The following is a 17,691-nucleotide window of genomic DNA, read 5'->3' on the forward strand; positions in this document are numbered from 1 at the left end:
CAAGGGTGGGAGGGCAGCAGCAGGGAGGGCAGCACTGCTCCCCTCGGCCCCCTGGGCCTCTCTCCTGTCCGGTGATGGAAGCCTTCATGGCTGGCAGTCGGCCCTCAGTCTCTGACAAAAGTGAGGGGCAGGCTGGGTCCAGTCCTCCAGATGGTGTAGTCGTAATTGTCCAAGCAGATGGTTCTGTTTAGGTTTGTGTACCGTACTCATTTCCCCGCCATCTTCTTTGAAGTAGGGGTGCCAAGTGGGTCTGTTGAAGTTACTCCTGTGTGAGTGACCCATGCAACAGCAGAAGCAAATAAGACCTGGGCTCTGCTCTGCTCTGTACCCTGCTAGAGATCCCCAACAAAGGCGTGACAGGGGTGTCCACATGGAGTTGCTCTGGCCTGGCTCTGGGCAGCAGGGACAAGTTTCTGCTCCCCTGGCCCAGGAAGCAGCCTTCTCCCAAAACACCATAACTCTGAGGCAGACCCTTATGCCAGAGATGTACTCACTGCCAGCCCTGTAAAGGAGGGCTAAGACCGTGGAGCAGGCGCGCTCCCCCTCAGCCCGGTTTCAGCCCTGGGTGAGCAGCAGCGGCACTTTGCACCATGGGCTGCCCAAGCTGGGCTTCCCATGCAGTGTCCTGACCCAGGCCAGGCTCATCCCACAGCCCTGCACAGGGGCAGAGCCAGCAGCTGCTCCCCTGCACCCTGGCACACCAGCCCCAAGCTGCTCCAGAGGCCTCTGAGCTGGGCATGAGCTCTGTAGGGAGCTCTGGCACGTCGTGCCCTTCCCTTGGCACACACATCCTACCGTGCAGCATTCTGTGCCCAGAAGCAGCACTCACAGCTTTTATCTGCCTATTTGCCAAACCTAACACAAAACCCCTTGAAAAATGTAAACTGCCAGGAGCTTCCTGCAGGGAGCGTGTACGTGCAGGCACGTCTGCGTGCCCGCCCCACCGAACCCTGCCGTCCTTCCTCCTTAGAGCTGTCTCTACCACTGCAGTTCATCCTCCTCCACCCCAAGTGTTGCAATTCATCTGCTGTTGTGTATATATAGCCCTTTCTGCCCTCGGGCCATCCAGTATCTCAGCCTACTGCTGAGAATTGTTATAAACATTTGTTATTCTTCCGACATCCAGGCAACCAAAATACTTTTCTAAATGTGGCCAGGTTTCTGCAGTTGGAGAGCATCACTCGGTGATGGCAAACGGCACGGTTGCTTCTCTGTGGCCAGTTCCAGAACTCTGAGGATAACGTGCACATTGCAGGCAGTTGGTAATTAAACAAGAACAGCATCTCTGAAATTCTTGACATTTGATAACCTGTCAGAAGTGCCGGCACACACACATATCACAAGGCAAGAAACTCCCGTGGGAGCACGAGTACCCTGTCTCTGCCTCCCCAAGGAAGCCCAGAGCTGGGGCTGGAGTTCTGAAGCTACCTTTTCAAATGCAGACACCAAACTGATGGGTGTGCCATAACCAGCCCACAGGCACAGAACCGCTCTGCATCCCAACTTTCTTCCTATTAATACTTTATCCCCTTTCTGAAGCTTTTACTTTTCCAGTCCCAAATTTCCAAACGCGCGTGCCTGAAGTCAGGCACTTAAATCTTTATTTATGGTGCCTGTCATAGGCAGCTGGCTATTCACAGAAGCAGACCAACAACAAGCCCAACTTAATTAAGAACTGCAAGCGTCTCCAAAAAAAAGAAAACAAACCAGGAAATATAAGTGTCTCCCAGGAGGGTAAAGAGCCACATTTGCAACAGTCACACTTGGTTTATAATCATGAAAAAATATGTCAATTGACCTCAATACTAGTCCAAAGTTGTACTTGGATTAAATCAGTATATGCTAGAAAGATGGAAACCTGCTCTATGTATTTCAGAGAGTTAAAAGGTTGGAAGCAGGCAAGGCAAATTAAATATCTTCATTAACGGTTTTACTGATGAACACCTGAGAAGCAGCAGTCATCTAATGGACTCGTCTAAAGCATAATAATTAATCTGAAAAGACAATGCATCCCACAGAAATGAGCCGGCAACAGTTGAAGGTGAAGGACAGATTATTCCCTACCACAGATTTGGCCTGTACCCATTTTAAGTGGTTCACAGTTTTAGACATAAATCTCATCCTGTCCTAAGCAACATGATATTTAAAGAGAGGCAGACAGTAGCACCCGCTCAAAGAAGGGAGGATGAAATAAAGGGCAACCTCTCCACCCAAGGGTCCACCAAAGCTGAACTCTTTTTGTGACTACGCTCAGGTGAATTGTATCTTTTTCCACACGCTGATGCTTGGGAGTGCAAGACTTTACTGTCCCTTAGTACCTCATAACTGATACTCTCAGCTTAACTGCAAGTCATGGATTAGCTCCCACTGACCTTTTGCTTGGGTCTGACTCGAACTGTGAAACTGAGATCCAGTGCCCAGCCTGTTGGGAAGCAGGATTTATTTAATTGACTTCAGTTCACATTGCTTAAATCTGCTGTTTGGCTTGTGCCCCCTTGTAACACTGAATATGTAGATTAATCTGTAAGATTATATACACATGAGGCATTTTCATCTATGATATGTATATAGTACAGATACAAAATGTATCCTTCATCAACGCTCTAAATCATCTCCTTTTAAAGCAAACGCTGTACTGCCACACACTGATGATAAAATTGCTGCGTGGATGAAGCAAACAGTCATGGGTTCAAAGTACAGTAAAATCTAAGAGGTACAGTAAAATCTAAAAGGTACTTACTTGCTTTGCTGCTGTAGAAGAAATTTCTTTCTTTTCCAGCAGGTTCAGAAGGTCAGCCAGGAGAAAAGGACTGACTGGGCTAGGGAAAAAGGGGGCAGAAGTTACCTCAGAGAATAAGATGAGGGAACATACCTAGGCTACTGTTGCTTGCCTAAAGATCACACGGTTTAGCATGACAAGCTAGTCATTTCTCACCACACACTGTAGTCAAGTTTTGGTACTGGTAGCCTGACTACGCCTTGCCATTGGTATACTCCAAAGAAGGGAAACTGATTACTACTCTGTACTACATGGTCTTCTTCTCTGAGAGGTATTTGGTTAACTTCATTCCGCAGGAGAAGGTCTAGACCTGTGCAGTACCGCCTAGCCTAACAAACTTCACAGACAAGAACAAAAGCAGAAGTGAGCATTGGAGTGATCTGGTACATGATCACCACTGTAGTAACCAAGAAGCCCGACCTTTCCTTTACTGTAAGGGAATGCTGTTTCAAGTAACTGAGCAGGTCCTTTAGAATCCAGCCGATCACTTTCTTTGGCTTCATTTGGGTCCGTTTTACCACATTTTCAAAGAATTCTGTTAATCCATCTTCATTCTGTTTAAGAAAAGTTAAATGCATTAAAAGTTAAAAGACACCAGAGTGCAAGCACGATTAATTATACAATTACATTCAGAGTATAAATACTCAATCCTAAAGTAAACTTGGTTTTGTGAATTCATTGCAAAGTCACAAGACTTTGGAGTCATTTTATTAATGTAAGAGCAAACAAACCATGTTCTGACTAGAATAGGCACATACAGCTTATCTGCCAACCTGTCTGGTTCAACAGAACTTCCAATAAATGAGGATCTTTTATCTCTTAAACTTTCCCTAAAATTAGCATTTAGGGAGAAGCTTTCTCATCTTTTTATGTGTTTTAAGTACATATAATGCTAGAAAATGTACTGCTGCCATCTAACAGGCTGCCATGCCACCTTTTATCACAAAGAGATTTTTTCTGACACTCTCTACAAGCATTTCACTCTTGATCTTGCAATCACTTCTATTTATTTTGGGTTGAAGGAATAAGTTTAGCTTGCATTCACCCTTCAATGATACGGAAAGGTCATAGTCTTAAGAAGCAGGGTTTTATTCTCCTATTTTTTTCAGATAAGCTATGCAAGCTTTTCCATAGCACCCTAAATGCTCAGAAGGTATGAAAGTACGGGATTCAATTTATAGCCTAAGAGAAATGTGAGATTGTTTTCAGAAGAACAGATACTGCACAGTCTGTTGAATGCTGTGCTCTTTGTCATCAAGGCATTGATGGATCTTCAACTGCAGCACAGAACTCATTAGGTCTGCTGAAGGCTGAAGTTAAGTGGCAGCTCCTACCTTTTCAAGGAGGAATCAAAATCCAGCGTGCCACTGGACTTCTGCAGTGTGTGGCAAAAATGCTCAGGAGGACAAGCCAGTTCTCAGAAGTTGAGAGGTATCAGTTTAGAGACAGCCAAGGAGCTATTCTAAACATACTGCCATCACAGCAAAAACATTTCCCAAGCACATACTGACTGCAGCCAGATGTCTGAGCAGTTCCCAGCAAAAAGAGTGCAGGTACACACTAAACTGAAGCCTGACTTTTTCACTCAAACACATCTCATCAAAACAGTCTAATTTGCCCCTGTTTTTAAAAGCAATTTATCACCGTAGCAATACAGGATTTTAGACTTTCCTCCTCAAGACTTCAACAACACAAACTTCCAACAGCTCTAGATACCACATTTTTCATTGGTAGTGATGTATGGCTTTTGAGAAGACTGCAGACTGCTGCTCTCTGTTCTGTGAAACAGAACAAAATGTACTTAGATTAATGGTTGATGTGCTGTAAAACTGGTGTGACAAAAATCAGACCCGTCCCCTTTACCTTGAGACCAAGAGCAAACAAACCAAGTTCTAGCCCAGGAAAGCTGCTGAGGTCTTCTGTGAACCAAGGGAAACCTTGTAACTCCCTCTAAGTTACCCATCTAACACACACAGACATAATTCCCCTCTTTTCTAGTATTCTTAAAAAATATAACTAGCAGTTACTTTGCAATCAAATCGCGTAAAACCTAAGGCTAAATAGCCTCCAGGAACAAACTGAGCTTAAAAAACAAACAGTAAAGGAACAACATAGTTACCTTGATTAAAAAGTGCATGTGTGTTTAGTGGAATTACTAAAATGATGCATTACTAAACACTGTACTACTTCTAATTCACCTCAGGATTCAATAGCACAAACAAACAGTGATTATTTCAACTACGGGTTCCCTACCACAGAAACACCTCTCCAATTTAGTCAGGAAAAACTGAGCATGTATCAATAAATGCTGCTTTCTTTACTTGTGCTGCAGAAGGTTTTACAAACACTCCAGGCAGAAGAGGTCTAGCTATAACATGACGCACGTGAAACAGTCTGCAGCTGCCACATGTCTGAATGCAGGCTGCACAACCTGGGCACAGCATGCCCAGCACTTCCAGCCTGTGCAGGCTACAGAGTATTCCTCTAGCAGTGGGCACACTCAGATCTCTGGATCCCAACAGCCTGCCTGGAGCTACAGCTCTGACTCTGCTGCCAGACCTTTGAAAAATCAAGGGCAAATATATTCAACTTTCACATTTTAATCAGATGATTTCCAGGCAGCGAGATCAGAAAAGCCCAGGAATACTCAGACAGACCTACCCGGTGCTCACTCACTTGCTGCTTGTGCACATAAAAACAGACATATTCCCCAAAATTCTTTTGCATTTCATTTGAGGGTTTTTTAAGTGCCTGTCATTTTCTGTAGCCAAAGAGTAGGAAAACCCAGCAATCCTAGATTGAAATGAATAAGGCAGCATGTCAAAACACCACAATGACTGACAGAAATGAAACATTTTCCTTATTTTCTTGCCATATTAGAAAAATGCAGCCATAACTTGGCTAGCTTCAATTTCTAGATATGGTACTACTCGAACGTGACTTTAATTTGCTCAGCATTTTGGTCAATTTTCTTCACAGCAAATTCACTCCAACACACAACACAAACATACCTGTCCCTTGCAACAGATCTGAGCTGTGAACCACTGCACACTCTTAGATGCCAGTTTACAGGAATACTGACTCACTGAATAATCTGTTTCGATCTTCAGAGAAGGAAAATCAGAAATCTGGAACTGCAGCACCGTGTTTGTGACCCAGGCCCACCCAGTGCTCCCATTCCACACCACATGAGCTGGAATTTCTTCAGTGGAGTCTCACTGGCAATGAAATCTGATGTATCGATATTTCAACCAAATGCAAACCGCTTTTTAAAATGTAGTTTAAAATGATCATTTAATAGTACCGAGATGTCAAAATAACGAGTGGTAGAGTGATTTCAGATGCTTCCTAAACACATTTAAAGCAATACACTATTTTACAGAATACCATGGGTACAACTTTTAGGGATATTGGGTCTGTGATGCAAACTTATGCTCCCCCAAAAATTAAGAAGAAAACTACATCAGTGGTTCACAAATAAAACATCATTTTCTGCTTTCTTATTCTCATTTTCACTATCACAGTTCCCTCAACAACCACCTGTGAGGTAACAACTGCTGCAAAACCTGCAAGACTGTCAGAGGACAAAAACCTAGAAAAAGTAGCCTATTAAAGCAGACAAGCAGAGCAGTCAAAGAAAGCTCAAACTTTTTCCAACATTAAATGATTTAAGTTCACTGGCGCATCCACATATACGAGGACAGCACGTCATAAAGAAAATGGTCAAAACCAACTTCTGCAGCATCCCACTTTCCACTGTTCAAAGGATTCACTAGTGCAATTATTCCACCAAACCAAAGCCCAAGTGGAACTTTTATCTGAGTAGGCAGAGGAACAGAAAATGCACAGGTAGACTTGGAATTCAGATGAGAAAGGAAGGGATCAGGTTGTTTTTTTCCAATGCTGTATTGTGACAACTCATCTATTTTTCAGTTGGACCTCCCTGGACGTCAGCATGGTTTTTGAAAACAAAATGTCATATTGCTGTCTACGCCAACACATTTTAGGTTTTTTGACTCAAGTAGGAAGAAGCCAAAAATATTATAATTCCATAACTGGCAAAGTTGTCAGGGATTGTTCTTGACTGAAGTATTTGCCAGCTGACCAGTTTAGACAGCAAAGTAGAAATAGCATCCAGAAACTGAGCACCCAAATGCCACGGAGTCTACATAGCTCAAAGAATTGTTACGAATGAGAATGGTTCTGCATGAAGAAAAAACAGAAACTTATTTTTTCAATTGATACAAAATTGCCAAAAATGTCACAGTTTACACTTAAGAAATTTCAGCTATTAAGATGTTAATAGGTAACACTGTCCTTCCGTTTCGGTGCTGCTTGTAAAAAGGCAAAGCGGGAATCTCAGATTCTCAGTACTGCAGTATATACAGGCAGCTACAGTACATGAGAATAAAGCTCAGGGAGCAAGCTCAGAAACTAACTTGTGTGCTGAAGTACGGGATTGCTTTACTGTAACTTTGGCGCATAATGTTTTGTCTAACAAGTTGGCGCAGAACAGAGATTTTTGCATTTTAGAGTCATCCCTCTACCACTGTCATTTATTTAATGAGCACTCCTGGGTGCTCTAACCTGAAAGAATGCTCATTAGATGTGTGCATCTGGCCCTATCAGCAATCTTCTGCAACTTCTGATGTAAGCTTAACACAGCAACGGACATACCGTTTTCAGATGAATTAAGGTTAACTAGTCTCCCAGTGAACAGGCAAGCAACTTTTATGGCGAGTATACACACTGACATTCTAATGCACAATAAAAGACGACCTGCAATAAGAAGGCTTTCACTTCATGCATTCAAATGGATGCATTATCTTATTGCAAAGCTGAATCCCAAATTTCAGCTTGGAGCTTATTAATTGTCTTACACGTTGCAAAAAGAAAAAAGCATTCAAAGAAAAAAACCAAAGACAACAGTGGATTTCACATTTTCAGTGGAAAGAACGGGCACTTGATGAGGTAAATACCAGGGGCTAGTAGACAGACATGATGGGAACCACACAGCAGAAGCCATCAACACCAGCGAAACTGAAATGTGTGAGAAGCGGGTTGATGCCAAGGAAAAGTCCTGGGTCTGGCTGACATGGAGCTTATTTTCTTAAGAGAAATTTATAGGGTGCTGTGTTTTGGACCTATGACTGAAGTGGTGCTGATGACACACCACTGTTTTGGCTACTGCTGAGCAGGGCTTTCAATTTCTGCCACTGCCGCACACAGTGAATAGCCAGACACCTAACCCAAGCTGACTGAGGGGCTGTTCCGTGCCATACAACGCCCTGCTCAACAAGAAACGCCGAGGGAACGGCATCTGGGAGAGGGATCCTTTGTCACTGAGACTGGTCTGAGACTGGCTGCACATCAGTCTATTTGTGGGAGGTGGTGAGCGATTGGCCTTTGCATGATGTTTGGGTTTTTCCCTTCCTCTTTCCTTCAATGTCTTCATCTCAAGCCAAGAATCTTCTTGTTTTTACTCTTCTTATTCTTCTCCCTGTCCCACTGGCAGGACAAATGAGCAAATAGCAGTGGTGCTTAACATCAGCAGCTGGCTGGGGTCAACCCACCACAAAGGGGGAGAAGAAGAAAAAGTGGTTCAGGATCTATTTACCCTTCCAAGCTCCGTTTATTTTAATACATAAGTAATGTGTTCATGTGAAAAAACACATGCACAGGCAGGAACACTGGCTGCAAAAATCACCTTCTGCAGCTTATACAACGAGATAGAAAGGTAAGACCCACTGACACCTCTCAATGCTACCACTGCAGCCTCATGACTTTATGAGACTTACTACTCACCTGCCCACCAAACAGTAAAAGACTCACTAAAATGGCATACCACCACAAAGCAGTTTTCCTAACAGCTTTCTTCAGAGGAAAGAATCAATTTTTTTCTGTAGAATCAGCTTCTATACAAGTGTATTAAATTATAGACCCACAAAGGAGAGATATTAGGTAGTTATATGCATTGCTCTTCCTCCATTTATAGTCAAAGGAAAGGAACTAGTCCAGAGGACAATTTAAAGTACTTTTGGATCCCCTCTGAATCTTGCTCTAATGAAGTCATTTTCATTCTGTCACTACCAATCACACAGGTAACCAAAGCAGGACTCTGTCCTGGCTTAGGTGGCTATGTGAAATCTCTGATCCTAGGTGGGTACTGTAATGCTCCCCATCCCCGAGTCATCAGTGAAAAACAGAGATGACATAGTTTGTATTTAAGCTCAAAATCTTTTAAAACAATTTTGGAAGTTGCGAGATTTTGCTGTTACTTCCTTATTTCTATCCACATTTGCCACATTCTATTCTTTCTCATCCCCTCTTCTGAATTGATCGCTGGTAACCTGCATTGTGTGGTCAAAGTTGATGTTGTATAGCTATTTGGTGTATTCATCTAAGAATAACTGATGTATTCACCTAAAAACAATTGATGATTGGGGGACTGGAGCATGTCTCATACAAGGAAAGACCATGGGACGTGGGGCTGTTTAGCCTGGAAAAGACTGAGGAAATCAGTCTTATCAATGCTTACTAAATACCTAAAAGGCAGGTGTCGAGATGATGGGGCCAGTCTTATTTTCTGTGGTGCGCAGTGACAGGACAAGGGGTAACAGGCACAAGTTGAACACAGGAACTTTCACTTGAACATGAGGAAAAACTTTCCTGTTCGGGAGAGGGAGCCCTGGCACAGGCTGCCCAGGGAGGTTGTGGAGTCTCCTTCTCTGGAGGTTTTCAAAACCTGCCTGGAAACGTTCCTGTGTGACTTAATCAAGGTGCAGGGGGTTGGACTACATGATTTCTAGAGGTCACTTCCAACCCTTCCCATTCTGTCATTCTGCAGTAAGTCTAGTTTTATTTCAAAACAATGTGGAAGCTAAATCAAGAGACTTGTGAAGCGAAAAGATTTAAACTTTGGGTTTTGTCTCTGCAGCCAGGAAAACTGACTATTACTTTGTTAAACACTGACAATGTGCCTAACCTTGTACCAGACCCAAAGACAAGAAGAGTCAGCACGTGCAAAGGTTTGTCAGCGGGAAGTTGTACATTTGTTGCAGTCAGTCACAGGCGCATCCACGTGTAATACAGACAAGATCAATACTAAATAATAGCTGTTTGACTGCACCTTGCATGAGAAACACTTCTAAGTGCAATGGGTATGATTTTCTCCTCCCCCCCCCATTCGATGTATATGGCTCCAAGGTACAAATTACGTATCAGATGTATTTGCAACTAAAAACACCCACGAGAACTGACAGCTGGTTAATATGAAATTTGTAAATCTTTCCAAAGACCATGCAACTTTGATGTTTCTAGGCTTATTTTAGCACTTGATCAATAGACCTACCAATAAGGTGAAGCTGTGTTCAGGAAGAATCCCATACCATTCAACAAGCTTTGCTCTCTTCACACTGGGGAGGTCAGGAAGCCTCTCTTGAATCCAGTCAATATTTACCACTTGCTGATGGTTCATATTAGCTGGCAAAGATTTTGCATCATACAGAATCAATGGAGGAAGGTTTGGCTCTGGCATAAAGCTAGTAAAAATGAAGAAAAACTCCTTTATAATTATTTTCAGACAGAAGCTAAAAAACAAGGACTAAAATTTATATCACAAGTTAATACCTACCTGGAAGTTGTATTCCTGGTTCAACTAAACAAAATACTAAAAATTCTCGACTTGATGTACCACCATTGAGTAATAAAGAGGCTGCAAAGGTTTTATTTTCATTCTTTGATGTTGGCACTGATTGTCAAAGAGCCGATGTCAGAAAAGGGGTCATTAACAATTCTGCACTCAAAATCATAATAACATTTTTAAAATCCAATAAACCCCATAAGAATAGATAAGGAAACAACCTGCTTCTTTTGGCACTAAACATCAATTGTGGATCTGGACAAAAATGGGAGTGGCCTAGCAGGGAAAACCCCAGACTGACAGCCAACTGCCAGGAGCGATCTGAGCAGGTTACAACCTTTTTTAGAATAACTTCAAAAATCTTGATGAAATCTCATGCTGGGCTAAAAGCAAAGTTACTGTGCTCAGCAGGGTGCCATCACAGAACAAAAGGCTTCCTTAAAGAGAAGGCCAATTCAAACCACTTGAATAACTCCGATTGAAGCAGAAACTTAGCTCTTACATGATCAAACGTGAAGTTCCAAAGTATCAGAATAAAGGACTCTGGGCACCTTCTACATTTACTAGTATAATATCTATTTCAAATCTGCTGAAACATAGATGCTAAGTTTAATGTATAATGTGCAGCAGTTAGTTACAAAAAATCTGAAAACACTGATCATAATCTTAAAAATAATCTTCCTGGTCTTTATTTTAAATACACACTCACCAATTTTGCCAAAGTTTTCATGAATTTTCTTTTGCATTTGTTCAAATGAGTCTTCTTAAATAAGTCTCATGCTAGTCCCTCCCATAATAAGGAATTCACAAAATGATTACAAATGTTCTACAAATGCCGGTTTTAAAGCAGATTTAAATTTAAAATTTGTGGGATGTTTCCAACAGCCTTGCTCTGCTCTGGTAAGATCAATGGTGGAATACACATAAATCTAACAGAAACACAGATAAGGCAAAGCTAAGAGGCTCTGAAAGTTCTCCTGCAGAACTGCAATGTTCCAGCTGAGAAGCGCACTCTGTGAGTAACAGGAAGACTGTCTCTAGGATGCAAAGCTGAGGAGCCACTGGGAGGATGAGCGCTAACATGGCCCTAACTAGGGGAGGATGCTGGCACGCACAGAGCAGGGGAAGAGGTGCCCAGAGCAATCAGCAATCACTGAGCTGCACACTACTTCTCCCCATCGCATCCAGACACCACTGCAATTACCTCTCATGGTAGGGCAACTAAGCAGCTCTGCTGCTGCTTTGCCGCCTTGCCCCAGTGCTTGTTCTCAGCAGCATTGCTTCCCAACAGGACCCAGGCCTAGCCCCCTCACCCTCTGGCTAAATCCTTGGGTGGCTGTTTATGGTGAAGGCTGTCATCTCACGTGAGTGGAAGGCAAGAAATACTTAGCAAGGTAACATCTTCATTAGGTCTGCAAGGACTTAAGGTAGAAACCTGCCTACAAATGCTGACACCTTTCAATAGCGGTTAGGATTTTCAATCAGTGATTGTGACCTATGATCATGGAATTTATATGTATGGAGAGGCAGGGTTTGCTCTCTGAAAACCATTTCCCTCAGCATTTTCTTACAGTGGGTGCAATGCTTAACACAGAATATTGTCATGCTTTCTGTCTGGCATTCTTAAGAATACACATGTACTGGCCACAAAGTAAACCTTCAACTTACCCACTTTGAGCTAAGGTACTCCAGTCTAGGTTTAGTCTGTGGGTTTTGGCAGAGATGAGAGTTCTAGATCTGAACTGCTTGGACTAGCACTGATTTTGACAGGTCTCTTCCCCTTCCAGTGGAAGGTTAACTTCCCGTATATACTCACTATACTGACTAACTTTCTATGCACATTACATTGATTATAGTTAAGAAATGAAATTAATTCTCAGTTCCCGAGATGTTAATTTTATTTTTCAAGTACCGATAATCCTGTTTTCCTTCTTTGTCTCTCATTGGCATAGTGCACCTAAAATAAAAGCAAAACAAGGAAGACGTGATAAGTGCTACACCACAGAATTAGTTTTCTGTCAAAAACACAGACCAAAAACTGACTCATGAACATCGAGAGCCTCTTAAGTCTGCTTCACAGAACGTGTACATGTAAGAAGGGAGTCCTTTTCACACACTGCCTGATGTAGCGTACAATCTGTTGTGAAAAACTTTTGACTTCAAAAATACATTACTACCTGTGAGGAGACCATGCTTGTCAACCTTAGCTTTAGAAGACAGAAGTTGAACAATACTATGTTACCTCTCCTGAGCATGTCACTAAGTGCATCCCTGGCACTCTAAAGCTGCTATTTCTCATGTTCTTCCAAAATACTCACCCAAGCCTGGAATCAAAGGCTCTTGTTTCATTCAGAATTGTTTCTCCATTTTCAAGTTCTTCAATTTGCCTTTGTATTTCATAGTCTGACAGAAGCAAAACAAAAAAGAATAAGCATGTCATATTGTACTATTAGGTTTTGTACACATCACTATTTCACTTTTCACTGCTATGCGATAATGACACAGATTGTTGTTTTAACCTTAATGAAATAAACAGCAGTAGTTACACACAGAATTATTAGTCACTGTCTCTCTCTCCAGTACTGTTTCTTTCTTTGTGTGCTTACCTTGTCTTCTCCCACTCCCCTTAAAGGCCCTGTAGCCAAGTCATACAATCCTAGTGACCTTCCTGTTACCCAGCTGAGGTTTCTTTTGGACATGTAATCATTATCCTTTCTTGCTCACACACAAGCCGCATCTCAACTTCATACACACCACACTCAGTGGAACGCAATCCAATACATTGGAGGACAGTTGATGCTAAGTGATTTCAGTACTAAACATGCTGAATCATCCTCTTTATTCTTCTTGCAGGCAGAGGGTGACCTCGGCAAGAAAACTGCAGACTAACACAGCTGCTATCCCCACAGTACGCCAAACTAAGATTTATTCTGCCAGGTAGCAATCAGAGCAGGGCTGCTCCAGAAGCCAGGAGCTGAGGGCAACCACAGCACAGGTAGTGCCCTCACTGCATGGTGCAGTACCTCTGCTGTTCAGAGGCATGTGCAATCAGCAGGGTCCACTGACAGTTTCAGCCAAGGCGAGAGAATGAATTGGGTCCAGAGTCCATCCAGGGAGTTCAGGCAGAAGCAGCAAGAGGTAAATCCAGAGACAGGGCTGGGAATAAAATGACTAAACAGGTCCAAGATCTATCAGGAGACAAGACTGAAAACTGGCACAGCTGTAATGTAGCTCAGGCAAAATACGAAGGCCCCAGCCTGTGCTGAAATAGGACTTCTGGAACCATGAGCAAGGTGCATGGATAGGATACCCAGACAAGTCTAGTCAGGACATTTAAGGCCAATTACTGCACTCAGGAGTGTGACGTATTTCATGTCAGACCACATAAAATATCTGCAATGCTATAATAAATCAACCATCCTTTACCTACTGCTTTTGCCAGAAATCGTAAGCTATTGATATTCTTCACTTCAGTCCTCACTCCATAAGGCTCTCCAGGGTGATGCACAGAAACATTGGCATCCACTCTCAGCTGGCCCTCTGTAAAAGGAAACTTCATCAACAGAATAGTATGCCCTGTAAACTGGAGTAAAAACCTTGTCATGCATTAATAAACTGCACATATGTGCAGAGCATTAATAGGAGACTACCTATGTTTAGAAAGGAGTAATAACCATTTCATCATTGTGTTCTGTTTATGATTCCATCTCAAAACTCTGTCTCCAATCACTAAAAATCTTCTGAGTATACTACTTGTTTGGTTTTTTTAAAAAATTACTGTTCATAATTCCTCTCTGAGAAAATTGCATGGTGCAGGACAGTACAGGTCCTCTAAGCTATATAATGAAAAAGGTGTTTGATTCACAACTCTTAAATAAAAGGCAGAATTAGACAAGCAATTCAAGGTGGTGGATTGTGAACTTTCATCCCTCTAAAATCAGCATAAAAATACCTTTTGCAATCACAAAAAGGTATGGATATATACTGATGGATATATACTATATCTTAGCATAGAACATAAGAACTTACAGTTATTTTGAACAAGTTTACTAAGCTATTCTTGGAAATTTATAGCTCAAGCATAAAATGTGAGTAATGGATTCTTTTGTTATTTTCTTCCCCTCTTCAACAAACTGCAATCTCATCACCCCATCCCAAATTTCCCTGGCTGCCAAAAATTAAAGCTGAATACAAAGTTACACATAAAAGCATCCTGCACTTCAGTCCAAAATGGAATAAAGTCCTTAGAGATCTTTAATGACTCAACAACAACTAACGTGTAATTGTATCCTTTTAAGTTTTCTTCCTCTAAAGACAACCCTTCTGAGAAAAAAACAGGCTTGCCGAAGTGATTCAACCGATGGGAATAAACAAACAGGAGATGTTGTACTAAGAACCACCATAATTTTTCCCATATATCACAGAGGACATCTGTAGCCTTTACCTTTGGCTTTTTTGGGGGTTGGGTTTTTTAAATTTGTTTTTAATTTCAAATACATATAAAAAGAAACAAATACTTACTGTTTAAATAAATAAATAAATAGAGTGCAAGATAGCTCAGAGTTAAAACCTGTGAAGACATTGACAGCTTCAGAACCCATCCTGGTCAACAGACACAAATTCACTACAGAGACCCTGGAATACTTTGTAACAATAGGCTGGATGAGACCACACTCACTTCCTCCATCTTCACAAAGTCGTGCCAGATATTTAAGTGAGGGACAAAGGGGCTGGAATGACCCAATATCTCTTTCAAGAGGGATGTTCTGCATGTGCTCCCTCTCTGGGGTGAAATCAGTATTTGTTCCAAATGAGAAACAGTCTTGTCCTGACCTTGCTTCATTTTGAGGCATGACCTGCTTCTACTTTGGATGTAGGTGTCAATGTGACAAGACAATGAAGATAATCAGGCATAAGTGAAATGTTCTTAAAAAAAATCATTTTTCCATGACACTCATTTTAAGCCCAGCTTCTTTTCCTTTCACTTTGCAATGAAATAATTTTTTCCATCTGTTTGTTGCTAATGAAACAACACCTAATAAAATCAGTCACTTGTAAAACTCTTATTTGAAAGCAATTACAATGTGGAAAAAAACAGTCCCTAAAAACACCATCTTGGGAAAAAAAATCCAAATACTTTTAAAGCCAACTATACCAGAGGAAAAATATTCCCAATGCTGGAATTCTCCTTAGGTCAGAAATCTCACCTTAGCAACAGAGATCATGATGCAATTCCAGCAGTAATCTTAGGGTCAAATTCAGTAGTGATAAACGATGGGATGTATGTACACCTACAAAGACCTTTGAAGGAGCATGCAAAGTGGATGCTTAATATTAACAACTGTGTCCTGTTTGATATATGTAACACTAGCATGAGAAAAGATTCAGAGACATAAATAATGTCTAGCAATTATTATTTCACCCTACATTAAACTAGATGTGTATCACTAGCCAACATTTAATTGGATCCCATTTATTGGGTGATACATGGAGCACTGACTCACTTCTTTAGGAGACACACTCTTTTGTACTATGGACTGAATTTGTCGCCAGAACAGCGAGATCAACTGTCACAGGTAAAAATACAGTTTATCCTATGAACACTAACAGGCAGTTGATAATTGGGTGTATGTGTGGCGGGGATGAATGCCCAAGACTGTACATTTAAACTGTCAAGCAGAAGTCTGCTATTTACTAGCTGCAACCACAGGCTGGTTGTAAATTTTTATAACATTAGGACTGAGTAAAAATAGTACAACCTGAGTCCTCCAATTAACAGAGAGACATGAGACAGAATCATCAGTTAGGAGGCTGATACATGTTGTGCGTCTTGCCCGTCACCTGTTGTGAAAGCCGGGGCCTTAGGGTTCCATAAAGAAGGGCTAGTGCCAAAAGCAAGAGCTTCCAAAAGAAGAAGTCATCTCAGAAAGACAGTAGTGATCCTGCCTAGAGAGAGATTCTGGGAGTGGCAGAGGATCCTGAAGATCAGAGATATGCATGGAGACAAATACCAGGGGATGCCTAGGGACCTTGGCCTCTAACACCTGGGACCAGTATCTGCAAGCCTGCTGCACAGCATGAACCAAAAGAACTTTTGGGGCCATCTCCCCAGATCAGTAGTCATCTGCCTAGTGGGGAAAGAAAGTGAGACTTAGTGGACATAACGCTGGAGGAGAGAGAGAGACAGAGTGAGTGTGTGAAACGACCAAGTAAGGTAAAAGCTGCAGTCTCATCATCTCTTGAATTAATCCCAGCATCCGTGTCTGCTATGCAGTCATTTACTCCAACTCACCCATGACACCTGCATAAGTTCACTGCCTACATCCATTTTATGACTGAGACCTGGCACACAACTTACACGATGATCCATGCTTCTACTGCTTTGTCCGTAACTTCCACATTCTACAGCTAATCCTTACTACAGATTTCTGTGCTGCATTGGATGTAGCAAGCAAGATGAGGACAGACAGGGAGAAACAGCACAAGAACCCTGGGGACATTCCTTCCCGTCTAGGTTTACCCTGTAAAATTAATGTGTGAGGCAATATAAAATCTAGAACTGCAAAGCTCTGCAGACAAAGGCAGGCCCATAAGGACACCTGACACACAGCAGACACTAGGACAGGCTCTGAGGATTGTAAAATCAACAGCTAGAAAAAGCTGTGTGCTATAAGCAACCACAGAGCAAAATAACCAGAAGCTGCAAAACTCCTGCAAATGCAGAGAATTGCTAGTGACAAGGGAATATACCCTTCCCCCTTCTGTACCTGCCATGACTGCCTGGCTGGTCCCAAGTGTTTGAAGAATGAGCTGAAGCTCTCTGACTGCTGCAGCTGCTTCTTCCCCACAGCACATATCGGGCTCCATGACAACCTCCATGAGGCCAACTCCTATCAGGGAAAGAGATAGGAGATTTTCAACAATAGCTTTTGATCTTGGCATATTAGAGTGCAACTGGCTAAACACATGAAAGCACTTGGGCTTTTTTTGAAAAAAATAAACTGCCATGTATTATTTAGTAACTATCACTATGGGCCTAGCTGCAGATTGCTATAAAAACTTCTCCTCCTGTTTTTTTAAAGAAACAGATAAACCAGACAGTCCTCCACCCTTTGATGACACGCAGATCAGAAGGACACATTCCTCTTCCGTCTTTCTCTAGGACAGCTCACATTGAATGCCAATCCGATTCCAGATCCAAATTTATTTTGGAACAGACAGAACTGTAAAAGGATGTAGTCTAGTTTTTAGGTTGAAGATCCAGCTTTCA

The 17,691-nt window shown here is 42.0% G+C and overlaps 1 protein-coding gene across 3 annotated transcripts in view; it reads right to left on the bottom strand.

Annotated features, from left to right (window-relative positions):
• GATB (glutamyl-tRNA amidotransferase subunit B) overlaps positions 1-17,691 on the bottom strand; it is a 41,862-nt gene that overhangs the window by 5,491 nt on the left and 18,680 nt on the right. For 2 of the 3 annotated variants that reach the window (XM_061994091.1, XM_061994089.1), the window contains exons 5-11: positions 17,189-17,311; positions 13,848-13,961; positions 12,740-12,824; positions 12,334-12,378; positions 10,131-10,320; positions 3,200-3,333; positions 2,741-2,819 (exon numbers count right to left, since the gene is read on the bottom strand). In XM_061994091.1, coding sequence (XP_061850075.1) covers positions 2,741-2,819; positions 3,200-3,333; positions 10,131-10,320; positions 12,334-12,378; positions 12,740-12,824; positions 13,848-13,961; positions 17,189-17,311 — 770 coding nt within the window. The remainder of the gene's footprint in view (positions 1-2,740; positions 2,820-3,199; positions 3,334-10,130; positions 10,321-12,333; positions 12,379-12,739; positions 12,825-13,847; positions 13,962-17,188; positions 17,312-17,691) is intronic. The other variant, XM_061994090.1, reaches the window with a different exon arrangement.

The sequence above is a fragment of the Colius striatus genome, chromosome 3 (assembly GCF_028858725.1).
Source record: "Colius striatus isolate bColStr4 chromosome 3, bColStr4.1.hap1, whole genome shotgun sequence".
Classification (NCBI taxonomy): Eukaryota; Metazoa; Chordata; class Aves; order Coliiformes; family Coliidae; genus Colius; species Colius striatus.